Source organism: Acinonyx jubatus, chromosome B4 (genome assembly GCF_027475565.1).
Source record: "Acinonyx jubatus isolate Ajub_Pintada_27869175 chromosome B4, VMU_Ajub_asm_v1.0, whole genome shotgun sequence".
NCBI lineage: Eukaryota > Metazoa > Chordata > Mammalia > Carnivora > Felidae > Acinonyx > Acinonyx jubatus.
The window spans coordinates 6,776,095-6,791,330 of record NC_069387.1 but is presented as its reverse complement, the minus strand read 5'-3'; the positions used below and the strand labels follow the sequence as shown (position 1 = coordinate 6,791,330).

At 46.9% G+C, this 15,236-nt stretch overlaps 1 protein-coding gene across 1 annotated transcript in view; it reads right to left on the bottom strand.

Annotated features, from left to right (window-relative positions):
* ITIH2 (inter-alpha-trypsin inhibitor heavy chain 2) overlaps positions 1-15,236 on the bottom strand; it is a 37,245-nt gene that overhangs the window by 20,036 nt on the left and 1,973 nt on the right. The window contains exons 3-9 of the mRNA XM_015079450.3: positions 13,917-13,949; positions 12,322-12,491; positions 9,288-9,392; positions 8,375-8,537; positions 4,565-4,672; positions 3,711-3,839; positions 2,193-2,309 (exon numbers count right to left, since the gene is read on the bottom strand). Coding sequence (XP_014934936.2) covers positions 2,193-2,309; positions 3,711-3,839; positions 4,565-4,672; positions 8,375-8,537; positions 9,288-9,392; positions 12,322-12,491; positions 13,917-13,949 — 825 coding nt within the window. The remainder of the gene's footprint in view (positions 1-2,192; positions 2,310-3,710; positions 3,840-4,564; positions 4,673-8,374; positions 8,538-9,287; positions 9,393-12,321; positions 12,492-13,916; positions 13,950-15,236) is intronic.

The following is a 15,236-nucleotide window of genomic DNA, read 5'->3' as shown; positions in this document are numbered from 1 at the left end:
AAGTCAGATGCTTAACCAACTGAGCCACCCAGGTGCCCCAGTCAATTTCTCATGTTTGAAACCCAGACCTGCATAGCCAATAGCATCATGGACACGTCTGCTCGGATGCTCAACAGGCGTCTCAAACTTCACACGTCCAAAACTGAACCCCCAGCGTCCCCCCACGAAGTCTCGCTCTGCCTGTCTTCTCCCACTCACCAATGGCGACCTGCATCCTTCCTTCCGACTGCTCAGGCTAAGAGCTCGGAGCATCTTGGAGTCCTCTTTTCTTCTCACACCTCCCAGCTTTAGAAAATTCTGTGTATTCCACCTTCCAGATAGATTCCAGATTCCAGTGGCCTCTTACCACATCCACTAGTCTACGCCGCCATCATCTCTTGCCTGGGTTATAGCAATAGCTGCTTTTCTAGCCTCCCTGTTTCCACCCCCACCTCCACACCAGTCTGTTGTCAACATAGTGGCCAGGGATATGCTGTAAACATGTCACATGGGGCCTTTCCTTCATCTTAACCCCCAGTAGCTCTCCATTTCTCTCAAAGATAGAGCCAAGGTTCTCAGGGTGACCTGATGGGCTTCAAGTGACCTGCCCTGCCCCTCCCTTCTTGAAGCTCGTCTCCCTTGCCCTCTCCCTGCTCCTCTCTGCCGGGCTGCTCTCTGTTCTTTGGACACTTGGCACACTTCTGACTCAGAGCTGCTGCCCTGGCTGGCCCCGCCACCTACAGCCGTCTGCCCCCAGAGAGCTGCGTGCCTCTCCCCACACCTTTGAAGGGTTTCCGCGAGCTCTTCTCAATGCAGGCAGCTGTTTCGGTGACAAACCTATTTAAAATTTTAATCCCCTGCAAGTGGCAGTCTTGATTCCTAATACGCTTTTCTTTAATTTTTTTTTAATGTTTATTTTTGAGAAAGAGAGAGAGAGAAGAGAGAGAGAGACGGAGTGTGAGCAGGCAAACCCCCGACACGGGGTTTGAATTCACAAACCGTGAGATCTTGACCTGAGCCAAAGTCGGAGGCTCAGAGGACTGAGCCACCCAGGCGCCCCTACACTCCTCTTTAAAATAACAAAAAGTGATGGGGCGCCTGGGTGGCTCAGTCGGTTAAGCGTCCGACTTCAGCTCAGGTCACGATCTCGCGGTCCGTGAGTTCGAGCCCTGCGTCGGGCTCTGGGCTGATGGCTCAGAGCCTGGAGCCTGTTTCGGATTCTGTGTCTCCCTCTCTCTCTGCCCCTCCCCCGTTCATGCTCTGTCTCTCTCTGTCTCAAAAATAAATAAACGTTAAAAAAAATTAAAATTAAAAAAATAAATAAATAAAATAAAATAACAAAAAGTGGGGTGCCTGGGTGGTTCAGTCAGTTGAGCCTCCGACTTTGGCTCAGGTCAAGATCTCACGGTTCACGGGTTCGAACCCCGTGTCGGGCTCTGCTCTGACAGCTCAGAGCCTGGAGCCTGCTTTGGATTTTGTGTCTCCCTGTCTCTCCTACTCTCCCCTGTTCATTCTGTCTCTCTCTGTCTCAAAAATAAATAAACATTAAAAAAATTAAAAAAAATAACAAAAAGAAGGGGCGCCTGGGTGGTTCAGTTGGTTAAGTGCCTGACTTCTCAGGTCATGATCTCACAGTCCGTGGGTTCGAGCCCCGTGTCGGGCTCTGTGCTGACGGCTCAGAGCCTGGAGCCTGCTTCGGATTCTGTGTCCCCCTCTCTTTCTGCCCCTCCCTGCTTGCTCTCTCTCTCTCTCTCTCTGTCTCAAAAATAAACATTAAACAAATTTCCTCTTTTGTTCTATAGAACCTCATCTATACCATTTAACGCTGGACTAGCTCATATTGAAGTGCAGCCTGGGAGACATAAGGCAGGATGGCCCCCCTCAAGGAACTGCAGTGTGATTAGAAAAGATGTGCCTATAAGGACCCATGAACAATGGGCAGGTGCTGAAGTAAAACATTATGCAGAAGAGCAAGACGGAAGCACAGGAGTGCTCAGTGTGAGAAGGAACTGAGATGAAAATGTTCCCAACGGTGAGTTGTGAGATACATGTGTTGTTTACAAGCCACCGGCGTCTGTGGTGCTTTGTCACAGTGGCCCGAGGGGACCGAGACAAGGTCCGATGGGACAGGTGCATTGAATGGCTGCCGTGTTCGGAGGGGACCAAGGAAGGCAGGGAGCCCCATGTAGCACTGCCAACAAGGGGATACTCACTTGTTTCATTTTTATGCCCCACATTGAGCCACTAACATCAATGACAAAGAGGATGTTTTTGGGAATTGGGTCCAGGTTGTTAGGAGCGAAAAAGTGGACAAAATATCCATTGAATACCTGGAAAACAGAACACGGTGGTTAGGGTGTAGGAAGACGGGGCCCAGGGGCTAAGAGAGGAGAGGTGTGGAAGCAGGCTGGTCGTAAAGGAGAGAACAGAGGCTTGGTGTCTACCCAGGTCTCTCCCTTCTCCTTCCTTCTCTCCCTCACTCCTTTCCCATGCGGGCCCAAGCCTTCCGGGTACTTTAACTCCCAGGGCATTTCCCTCCACTCCCTCCGCACACCCAGTCTTCATGGAGAGCCTGTGTTCCAGGCACCCTGCTAGCCAGCAGTAAAGCAGGCAGACAGGCTCTGCCCTCACAGGACTCACAGGCCAGCCGAGGATGCAGACAAGTAAAGAGGCAATAACAAAGAGTGCTACGTGCTAGGATGAGGAAAATAAAGGGCTCTGAGAATGCCCGGCGGATGTGATCTGACTCAGATGGGGGAGTCTTTCCCAAGCTGACTTCTACACTGGCCTTGAGGATGAGTTTGGAGTTGGTCCGCCAGTGCGGGAGTTGGGCAGGGTTTGGGGGTACAGGTAGGAGTAGGGAGGAAGTTCTAGACAAGGGTGAGGAAAACATAACACCCTAGGGGGTCTGCGAGCGGTCCAGGACCACGAGGGCTATAGAATTTAAGAATTCAAGGAATTGGGGTGGAGAATCAGCAGGACAGATCACGAAGGACCTTTACGAGCACTCTAGGGTGCTAGGTTCAGATTGTTCTAGAAGGTATCAGAAGGCCTCTCCAGCTACCTTCCTGATCATCGTCTTTGTCTTCTACTGCAGGCTCTGATGCCTGCCTCCCCAAGTTCTCTTTCCACTGCCCTTTGGTTGCTTCTACCAAGACAGTACAATGGCTAACTGTGGAGGGTGTCGCTGTGGACGCTTCTCGACCTCCCTGTCCTGGAGAGCACAGGCTCTTGGACACCTTCTACGAGGCTCTTACCTGAGCACAAGGGAAATACAGACATACACCTAGGACATGGCAAAAGGGGAAAGGAAACTTTAGAAATCTCACAAGGAACATTGGCCCTGGAACTCACCATTAGCCCAGATCTTTCTCTTGGTTGTTCCATCCACCCAGCCCCACAACCTCCCTGCTTTCTTTGACAGTTTAATTACAAAGGGCCTTCGAAGGTTATCCAAAACTCCCATTCTGTGGTTTTCTACTGTACTTCATAGAAGGCCTAGAAGAACCTTTCTGGGACAAGGACATGAAACCCAATGACCCTCTGTTTAGTTGTCTTCCTATGAAAAGATAATGCTTAGTAACACTTAGAGACACATGACTGTGGTCCGTTCTCTGCAACTCGACACTTGCCTTGACCGCTAGGGGCCGCCCGGAAGCCAGGGCGTCTGCTCAACAAGGAACAGTTGTTTGGCCTCAGCATGGTCCTTCTCCTAGACTGTTTTTACCCACCTCAAGTTCACCGGCTTTCTCTTCTCTGTTCACGTCATACATCACCACCAGCTCTCCATCTACCGCGGTCTCAGAGCAATTGAAGCATTTTCTTTGCTGCGCCACAGTGGGCTTGAAGGAAACATGTGCCTGGAAAGAACGGTGATGTCAGAGCCCCGCCTCTGCACCTGTCCCTCCCCAGATGAGGGGCTGACAGCCGCACACAGGTAAAGAGGCACTGCCCAAGGCTTGATGGCCATCCTCTACCCAGGAACCACTGATTGTCCCATTTCCAATGCAAGGGACAGTGCCAGGCATGTGAGGGAGTATCTGCCAGCCTGTGGCGCTGTTGCCCAAGGTTTAGGACTTTTCTTTTTTTTTTTTAATATGAAATGTATTGTCACATTGGTTTCTGGTTCAGGACTTTTCAAGATAGCCAAAGAATGCCTCCCTTCCCCCACCAGAGAGATGGCTACCAGCTTCGAGAATGAGTTTGTGAAAGGTTCTTAGAGGAACTGGACTCCTCCACTGTTGGTTATTATTGGTCTTGAAGTAAAGAGAATTAAGCGGAGGATCTCTTGCAATGACTGAGACCATTTATGTGGAAGCTGTCTTTTGGCTACTGGTCAAGCAGATGACTTGAGGGAAATGGGGCCCCCAAAGGGAAAGTCAGTGGTCAAAATGCAATGAGACAGTTGGGAGTTGTGTTCTGCAGACCCTGGGGAAGACCCTAGATTTTGCCCAGGGGTGCCTGTTCCTTCACAGAGTTCAACACCTGAACTCTCTCTCTTCTGTTCCCCAGAGCACAGGGAGGGAAGAGAACTCATGAGCTAGTAGCCACTTAGACCCTTTGCAATGGGCAATACTTTTGATACCTTCTGCTGTCCTTTAGATAGCACTGGAACACCATCAAAATGACCATCAAATGTGTCAGGAACATGAAGAAATTTTATTCCCTGAGGTTCGATAATCCACACGTCTACCTGGAGAAGGGAAAGCAAATTATTCTAAGCCTCAAGGCTTTTTGAGCAAAAAGTACAATTACTACATCCTCTGCTGTAAGTTTTCCCAGAGACAACCCAGCCTGGTTCCATGATCACTTCCTCATGGTCCTTAACTTCTGTGGGATATGACTCATCTCATGTGATGGGCAACTCAGTTCTTCCTTTCTAGTACTTCATTCCTCTGGGCTTAATGCCCGTTTCTATCATATTCCAGTTTTGGGGGGCTGTTGTTGTTTCTAAGAGTCTTCATGCTGTTAAAGGGGGGAAAAAAGGAAAGCCATTTCTAAAGGATTCTGCAGTTACTCTGTGGCTCTCTCCTGGGCTTTTTCATGTCTTTTCTATCTACCTGCTTTGGGCAGAGCTAAATAGAAGGACATCCCTTTGGGTGATCTTTGGAAAAACCATAATCCTGGCTTCCTCTCTATAGACCCTACATGGTCCGCTAAGCACTTCACATGTATGAACTCATTTAACTCTTATCGATAATGTTATTATCTATTATCGTTTTACTTGTTATTGCTCATTCAGAGTGACCCAGTTCATAAGTGGCTGAGGCAGGCTTCAACCCCAGGGCCCAAGCCCCTAATACTTTGTACACCGCTTCCTATCCTCCAATAGCTCCTGCTCCGTCTTTCCGGTAGATATCGCCAAACTATCCATTAACCCCATGCCACAATAGCCTATTTGTTTTCCATGAGATGTCCCTTCTTTTGCACATGCCTGCTTTCATGTGAGGTCATCAGATAGAGTCATGTGCACATTGGTTTCCTTACTGCCTCTTCCTCATTTAGGATCCTCTGCAACAGTGATGAGCTATCTCCCCTTTGGAAGTACCTGCCTTTGGAATCATGTCAAAATTCCCTCTGATTTTTTCAAATCTGCTTGCATAAAGTCATGGACACTTGTCTAAGCAGAGCCAACATTTTCTTTCTTGGTAGTTACAAGATGGGAACTTAATTTGCCTCCAAAATTCCCATTAGCTCCAGATTCTCCATGTTGGTAAGGATTAAATCTACACAGAATCGAGTAAATCAGCCATCCCAGGACAGTCTGACCCAGTCAATGCTGGCAGTTGATTAAGCAGCTCTTGAAGGTCAGGGAGAAAAGTCAGAAATTGACAGTGAACTGGGGATACTGCTTTCATTCTCCCATAAGATTCTACCTGTGAACAAGTGTAGAGTGAGTCACTTGCCATATTTGTTGACTTTTCGGTAAGGAACACAGGATTTGGAATAAAACATTTTCCCAAGATTTGATACATACAGCTGGGGGGTTGGGGTGGGGGTTAAAAAGAGATGTGTTCCCCGCAATTCCTGTATTTCCAGTCCTTCCGATGGTGATTAGAAACCTTTTCTGGAATAAGCACGGGGAGAAGGTCTAACTTTATGATTTCTCCTTCATTTATCTTTGGATGAAATCAAGTCTCTTTAGAAACTGAAATATTTCATAGACTATTTGGGCTGGAAAGTACCTTAAAAACCATCTAGTCCAACCTCTTATTTCCCAGATGAGAAACTGAAGGCCGGGAAGCAGGTTTGGCCAGAGTGCCAACTCTGGACCAGAACTCGGAAAACTTGCCACCGGGTCTAACGCCCTTGCTAATATTCTAAGACTCCACCTGTCTTGTTTTAAAACCAAGGAATTCCTGACAGCATGGGAAGTTTAAGGATGAACAAACATTTCAGAAATACAAGAAAGATTTATGTGCTACTCGGTATGTGTGTTAAGAATCATTATCTTCATGGACTCAAACTCAAATTCTTGCATTGATAGCATAGAGTGTAGTTTGGGATGCAGTCAGACATAATTCCAGATCTTAATGGTTTCTTAGGTCTGGTTCCTTAGGCAAGTTATTTATATAAATCTGCAAGTCAGGGCTAATGAGACCTAATTTGTAATTTGTGGGGAGGAGGGGTGCCTGGGTAGCTCAGTCGGTTAAGTGTCCGGCTCTCGATTTCCACCCAGGTCATGATCTCACAGTTTGTGAGTTCAAGCCCCACATCTGTGCGGAGCACAGAGCCTGCTTAGGATCCTGTTCCCCTCTCTCTCTCTCTCTGCCCCTCACCACCTCAAAATAAATAAACTTAAAAAAAAAAGTTCCTGTTCTTTATGACTGGCAGGTGCTTCACATATATAATTTGTGGGGAGGAGTCAATGACATAGAATATGCCTTCTCCTACCATTAACTCAGTTCCTAATTAATATTATTAACCACCTCGGTACTTGCATCGCTATAGGCAAGATGCTGATCGTATCTATTTACCATGGGATTCAAGCATTGAGCAAGAGAATGGGGGTGACAGGCCTACATTCTTCACCACTCCCAGGAAAATAACCAGGGTCACATTGTTGAGTTGTGCAGAGCCGCCAGCCAGGACCATCAAGGATGCTGGGAGGTGGCCCATAACCCACTTGCCAAGTCACGTGTCCTGACACGAGGCAGCCTTTGCCGGGAGGAAGGGCATCTTATCCTAATTTTCACAAAGGCATGGTATGTGCCCGAAGGGACACTTAAAAGAACTGAGTGGCATCGAGAGCAGGCTGATGCCACACAGTGGTCACGAGAAGAAAGTGTGTTCTATTGGTCGGTTACACAACTTTCCAAATCAGGATACAAATTTCGCCAGGATCAGATCATCCCCTGGAGTCTTCTCGGTCTGAGGGCCATTCACAGCCTATCTGTCAAATGCAGAGGCAGACTGGATTGGATGCACCCCTGGGCTGCTTCTGGCTCTGCTCTGCCTCCTACACAAAATGTTCACGTGATGTCACAAAGCTTCAAACTCCCTAAAGATTTGTCTCGGTTCGGAGGGCAACAGGTGAAGTCAAGTCAGCAGTGGTGAGCTCATATTGGTAAGGAAGTGGGGGGCGGGCAGAGGAAGAGAACTAGCTTCACTGAGTGCTTACTATTTGCCACCCATTGTCATAAATGACACGGAAAATATGTTATCGTACCCTTCCTACAGATGAAAAAACGGACGCTAAAGATAACGAGTCCCGTGTTAGCAGGCCAGCGTAATGACTGAATGGCACTCCCCCCACAATGACCCCCGAAGCCATGTCTACACGTCTGGAAACTGTGAACGTTACCTCCTTTGGAAAGAGCATCTTCACAGATGAAGTTAAGGTAAGGATCTCGAGATGAGATCCTCCTGTACTACTCAGTGGACTCTAAATCCAAGGACAAGTTTTCTTATAAGAAGAAGGCAGAGGACAATGTGAGACATGTAGGGGAGCACATGGTGTGGCCACCGAGGCAGAGATCAGAGCGGTGTGGCTAGGAGGCCGCAAGTCAAGGAGTGCCAGTGGCTGCCGCACGCCGAGAGAAGCCAGGATTCTCCCCCCAAGCCGTTAGGAGGAAGGCCCTGCTAACACCTTGAGTTCAGATTTGTGTCCTGAAAATAAATTCCTGTTGTTTCAAGCTGCCCAGCTGTGGTCATTTGTTAGGGCCACCCCAGGAAATGAACACAATAAGGAGCTGAGCTGGCATTGAAATCCATAAGGAAGTGCTCTCCTTATGGGTGGACTCCAAACCCATAAGCTGATCAGTGCCCCTCACTGTCTTGCTGAGTCGAATGCATCCAGAACCCCCAAAGGGTGATGACCAGGAGAAAAGCACAGGAGGGGGGTAGGAGCCTTCAGGGGAGGGCGTCACCGCACGCCCTGCAAATCTTGGCTCACCTCCAAGTGTTTGGCCAGTCGTCCGGGCTGCAGATGGAGTCTGTGCTCATAGGATCCCAGCTTCCTCCACTTGACTTCCTGGTAATGAAGTTCGAACTGCACCTTCGCTCCGGGGAGGACGTTTACTTCGGTTTTGAAGTTTTCCATGTCAAGAGCCCTGCTCCTAAAAGTTTAACACCCCCGACGTAAGTGCCCACATGCACGAGGGAGAGCAAGACCCCCACGTCTATGCAGAGGGCATCTAGGCTTTTCTGGGCAATCAAGCCTGCTGCAGTGTTCGTGAAAGTGAACAGGAGGTACAATAGACATCACTGAAACTTCCAGGTAACTTTAATTCCACCAACAGCTTAGTCTCTTCTCCTGCTTGATCGTTTTCTACCAGAGCTTCTTACAGATTTGAATGCCCTCTGCTAGTTATCAATCCCCATTCCACGCCAGGAACTTGACAGGCGTCATTTCTAACACAGCGGCTCTGCAGGACGGATATCAGTACCCTCATTTCCCAGATGATAACAGATGAAGCTAACAGATTATTAGCAACCTGCTCAGGACCACCCAATTGTGGGGCCAGGACTCAAACCCAAACTCAGATGGTTCCAGAGACCGCACACATTTCCTCTGAGGCATTTGAGCCTCATTCCAGAGGCTCTTTCTGTTTGTGAAAGTTTGCAGAAAGAAGAAATCTATTATTGCATCAAGTGGGATATGCATTTCCAGCGTAAGCCCTGATGTAAACACATACACGTCAAGGTTACCGCGATCGTTGATTGAGGTGTTTAGTTTTAAAGAGGAAACAGCACGGTTAGCAAGTGAGGATGATGTGGGCGTTAGAAGCAACTGTGAGTGATTTTTAAAAATTAAATGGGATTGAGTGGGAGGAGCCACGGATGAGCCGAGCTGGCCCCGCCCTTACCTCACCAGCCCGGCGGTCTTGCCTTTTGCTCTCGCCTGAGAGTACAGCGCTCGACCCACTGTCTTCTCCTTAATTGAACTCGTGAATGTCGTGCCATCTACGGTCCTAAAAAATGACAGGGGGCCACTGAGTTGTCCCGAGTAGCAGTCTTAGCAAAGCAAACTAAGGACAAACAACCCACCTTGGAGGATTTAGTGAACGGGGGCAATTCTCATGTTGCACCTAGACGTAATAAGAAGAGAGGCATCTGCCTATTTCACGGTCAGGAGTCCCTTTATCTGGGAGTGTGACTTAAGAGGTAGGAGCCCATCCTGAGAGCTTCCCCTCTGGAGTTGCTGCGTGTGTTTACACTCACTCCGCATCTTCAAGTTTTACCCTTCAGATTAAGCTGTGTTCCCTTTGGGTATCCCTTTTGAATTAGAAATGTGCCCAGGGGAGGTGACTGAGAAATCACTGGTTGTCTGGCTTACATTTGTTCAGAAAATTCTTCTTCTAAGAGCCTGGGGGCGTCACACTGCCCTGCAAGGGTGGGAAAGAGGAAGGAAGGAGGACGGTGCTGGGGAATCCCTTAGCACATGGGTGTTTATCCCTCTAACATCTCCCTCGGGGACCTCTGGCTTCCTTCTCCTTCTCCATCTTTACCTGCCCCACTTTAAGTGCTTGTCATCTACTGCGTACCAAGTTAATGATGGGTCAGAGCCATCAAATTACAGGATCTCAGAAGTAAAATGGCACCCATGGCACTCAAAGGGATAGTGCCTCTCACCAAGGAGGTATTTAGAAACACGTGGAGAAGTCTTTTGTTGTGCCGATGACCGAAAGTACTGTTGGCATTATGGGAGGGGACCCAGAATGCTAGACCTTCTGCAGGTGTGAGGGCCAGTGTCCCATCCCAGGAGCCACTGGCATGCTTGGTGAGGCACGCTTGAAGGCCGCTTCTTCAGATGAGAGAAATCAGAGCCAGGGGACAGTGACTTCCTTGCTCAAGGTCACACAGTCGGTCAAAAACAGAGCTAGAACTAGACCCATGTGTCCAGGTCTGCCCTACTCCCCATCCACCCAATCTCAGTTTCAAAGACCGAAAAATCTTTAAGACAAAAGGAAGTTATCTCTAGCAGGAGAATATTTGCAACCTTGGTAAAAGGAGCAGAAGAAATGTTTTGACCAGAGAGGAGGCCTTGGCAACTCATGTAGAATTCTCTGGTCTCACAAAGTCATCCCTGACTAGAGAGAGACCAAAGTAAATGTGTGTCACAGTTCTATCATCCTTTGTCACCTCAAATCTTCTATGCAATGAGATGGAAAAGAAAGAAAAGAATGAAAGAAAACAGAAAGAAGCGATGTCTAGAATAAATGCTGGTTATGTGGTTGAAAAACAAAACTTTAGTAGAAGAGTTTAAAGATGATTTTTCAGACACAGTGTCACGTTATACCGCTACATAAAAGCTCTTCCTTCTACATTTTTGTTTTTAGAACAGGCTGCCTAAAATTAAAAAAATAAATAAATTTCTTGGGGCACCTGCATGGCTCAGTGTGTTAATAAGCATCCGACTTCGGCTCAGGTCATGATCTCACGGTTTGTGAGTTCGAGCCCCGCGTCAGGCTCTGTGCTGACAGCTCAGAGCCTGGAGTCTGCTTCGGATTCTGTGTCTCCCACTCTCTCTCTGCCCCTCCTCCACTCACACACACTCTCTCTCTCTGTCTCAAAAATAAACACTAAAACTTTTTTATGGAAATAAAAAATAAAAAAATAAATTTCTAAGCCAATTCAAAGGATATCAAGTCAAAGTCACCTGACACCTTTTCCCCACCTACTTTGCTTGGTTTAGAAAATATGATTAACATGCTCTGCAGTTTTTAGAGGCCAAGGTGCGTGGTATTTGAACGCTTCATTTATTCACATTATCGTTGGTGACCTTGGTATATGAAAGACCAAAGCCGATGAGAATTATCTCAATCTAATATTTTAGTGAAAAAAAATATAGGCAGACTGTATGCAGAGCCGTGTGCTCTGTGCTGGGCACAGGACATGGGAAGGACGTGGCCGGGTGGGGCACACTGTGGGGATGGCCACCTAAGTGATTGGGGGTAGAAAGCCATCCAATCACTTGGAAGAATAAGCGATGTTTAGCCCTGATAAGTGAAGCCACCAGGCAGGACAAGATAATTGGACTTCACTTTAGAAAGCACTGGAGTGGTTGAAAAATATTTTTGTTATGGAAATCTTTAAATATACAAAAATAGAACAATATAAGAAACCTCCATGAAACCATCACTGAGCCACACCGTTATCAGTCAGTACTCAGCTGGTCTCAATTCACCTGTACCCCTACTCGACTATTTTGAAGCCAATCTCAGACAGCATATCATTTCATCCTCGAACACTTCAGTATGTATTTTGCAGAGAATTAGGAAAAGAAAATTTTTTGTGAGTGGAACCAGAGCCAGTGGGTAGAAGCGGAACAGATTTCAGTGATGTATGAGAAATAATTCTAACAGACCTGTCAGCCATTGAGTGGATTGCTCTGGAAGGTAGTGAGTTTATCGTAAGGAGATATTCAAGTCAAACCTGAATGAGCCATTTGTCCTCAGCGTAATTGAGGAATCCGATCACTGGACACGTGATTGGACTTAATCAGTAGTTCTTATATTTTTTTCCCCATAGAGAAACAAATGACAGGAGACACAGGACCGCTCTGCACACATACTTGGTTTCCTACAAGCCACGGCTACTCCATATATCTCCCCCAAGAAAGCATGTTCAAGTGCAACTAAGAGTTGTTACCAGAGAGATAGCTTAGTTAGCTTTCATTTATGAGGCGTGAAAAGCAAATCCTTCACAAATTCTGATACTTTGAACAGAAACAAATCATGGGGACCCAGCCCACCATGACTCTTGACATCCAGTGGGTCCACAGCTCTGAGAGTGAGAACCACCGGAGCAGTTGTCCATTAAGGTCCACTCTAACTATGAGGGGGGTTGATTCTATGAGTAGAGCAAAGCCAATTTGTAGTCTGTATAGGAGTTACTCACATGGAAAAGTTGGAGATGAAGGCCCCTTTGGGAATCTGAACATCAAACACAACATTCTGAGGCCGTGGGGAGTTGTTCACCACTTTGGTCTGGATGAAGGTGTTGGCCATACGAGAAGTAATAGTGGACTGGACTTTATAGCTATAAAGAGTTACTTGATCAACATCGTCCTGTAATTGGTAAGAAAGCATAGGCGTACTCATGGCAAAATGGCACAGAACTTCACCACATATTTGATGTTAACAGCACTACATTCTAACATGAACAATCCTCAGGCATTGCGAAGCATACAACTCAGGTATTACTAGGCTTTCTCCTCACTTAGAATATTCTCCAGGCAGAAGCCTGCCTTTGTTTTAAGATCTCTGGAGATGCCGTTCAGCTCTATGGGTCTATTAAAAATGACGTTTAAAGTGAGAATGCGAGTAGAAAATGGTTGTGGGAAGCAAGGTTGGAGCGAGAAAGTTCAGTAAATAATGTCAAATGCAGGGCCCTAGCAAAGGAAAGGATACAGGATTGCGGGTTTTAGGGGACCCTGGCTGTGTCTTCAGAGTGGGGCGCAGCAAGGGGACAGTGGGGTGGAAATACACATGTGGTCCCCATACTGCTACCTGCCTTCTTCCACCGTATCTGTTACGGGGCCATCTTCTCCCACTTTTCTTCTCCTTCCCCCAATTCGAACAACATACAAACTGTAACACGCTGACCAATGGAATGTGGGTGAGCAACCAATGGAACGTGGAGAGAAAGTATCATGTGGACACGATGATTGGTCCCGTGCTCTGGATCCCCTTTCCCCACGCTGCTCTACAGACTTAAGGCAGCTCTAGTGTGAAGAATTACGGTATCTCAGTGTGCTCAAAGGCAAGGTACTAAAAGCCCACATCTTTCAGGAGATGCCTGAGAACTGCGAGCTTCTTCAGGACCATGGCAATGATGTGACCCATCACAAGATTTTGCTTGTTTCTCCAAACGGATTTGCTTATTTCGATAGTGGGTGTCACGTGCCAAAGTCCGTCAGCCAAGAGTAAGCCTCTGGACTCGGTAACAGCCAGAAAACTTCAAGCTACGACAAAATCCGGGCTACGTTACTTGTCCTTACTACATGTACAAATGTATGCTTCTCAAAGTTTCTGTCCGTGCAGAGCAGGAAGCCAACGTAAACCACTTCCTTTTGATGTTTTCTCACCACAGGAAGGACTTCTTCGAACATCTCAGGGAATCGGGCCATGTTGTGTTGGGGAGCTCCCTCTCACAGTCCCGTTCCCCCCTCCAAAGCTGTTAGGTGTCATATTTTAAGTGAAAACGGCTAAGCTGGAATGAATACATGTGCTTGGATGAAGCCAGTGTTGTTGGCAAAACTTGAGACAGTTGAGAGAAACGACATTTTCAGCTCCTGGTGACATCTCTCCTGGCTACTCTCATGCTGAATTTCAGACACACTTACAAACAGAATTGGGCAAGAGGATATTTCGCAAGTCAGGTAAATGCTCTCAGGGATAGAGACGAAGGAGGCAACCATATTGATCTCCAGATAATAGGTAACAGGAAAATCATTCCGGCGTTAATTTTTAACAAAATCAAAGTAAACTCACCATCGTTTCTCCAGATTCTCCGGAAACGCTTCTCTGTGAAAGGAAGTTAGATAATCATTCTTCAAAAGTGTGTTACTTATTACCTAGAGGACAAAAGCTGCTTTCTCTCAGTCAAAAAAAATTTGTTTCCCTTCAATACTGATCTGTAATTGATTCACTGGAGCCGAGACATAAATGTCAAATAGTCTCGAATACTATTTTCCCAATGGTATGTTTCTCTGAACACATTTCCCAGCCACTTGGCAAGCACATCATTCTTTGATATAATGCTAGAAGAAATATTTTATTTTATTTTATTTATTCTTTTTTAATATGAAATTTATTGCCAAATTGGTTTCCATACAACACTCAGTGCTCATCCCAAAAGGTGCCCTCCTCAATACCCATCACCCACCCACCTCTCCCTCCCACCCCCCATCAACCCTCAGTTGTAGAACAAATATTTTTAAATGAAAACATTCAACCAAACACACACTGAGTGGCCTGTATCACCTTTATCCTGTTTTTTTTATTTATTTTTTATTTAGTTGAGTGGTGATCTGGATGCTGGGGCTCTGGGCATGCCGTTCACAAGGTCTATAAGTGCTTTTCCTTACAGGATCCCTTGGCCCCCACCCCATCCCACCCCCATCCTTCAGACCTCAGCCTGGGGGAATTTTGTCAGTCAAGCTCTCTCACGGCCCCCCACCCCCAGATCCAGGTACGCTTCCTTTAAGTTTCCATGGCAGCTAAATTCTTCCTTCCAAGCGAGACAGTGTGGACGTGTGTCTCTCTCTTCCATTGGGCTCAGCTACGTGAGGGTAGGGATTTCGAGGTATTTCCTCTCTGGGGCCAAGAACAGTGACTGTCATGTGAAAAATCCTGTACTTCAACTGCCATGCGAGGGAATTATCCACATGAAGGATTGTCCTCTGGACACGGAAAGCTGAATGGGTTTAAAGCAAAGGGTGAACACCTAATGTCTGTTGAACTTTAACAGAATAAGTAAGGTGCTGGATATAAGGCTAGTTATGCTAATTTGGGATGACCTGAGGTTTTAGGGCAGTGTTCCATGACATCGTGAGGTCAACAGTTACCCTCTTCTGAACTTTTTGAATGTAATTTTCAGTGACGAGAAGAAGTTTTCCCTCTTGTGGCCGGATGGCATGAGAACTTGCCTATTGGGTTTCAATACTACTGGTCTACAAGAAACCTGGACTTTCAGAGACTCAAAAAGTCACATCCGTACAAAATAAGCCGTTGGTCGGCTTCGTGTGGTGTCCATGAAACACCCCCATTCTCAGCACGTGGCCTCCATGCAGGAGAAGCCACACCCTGGCT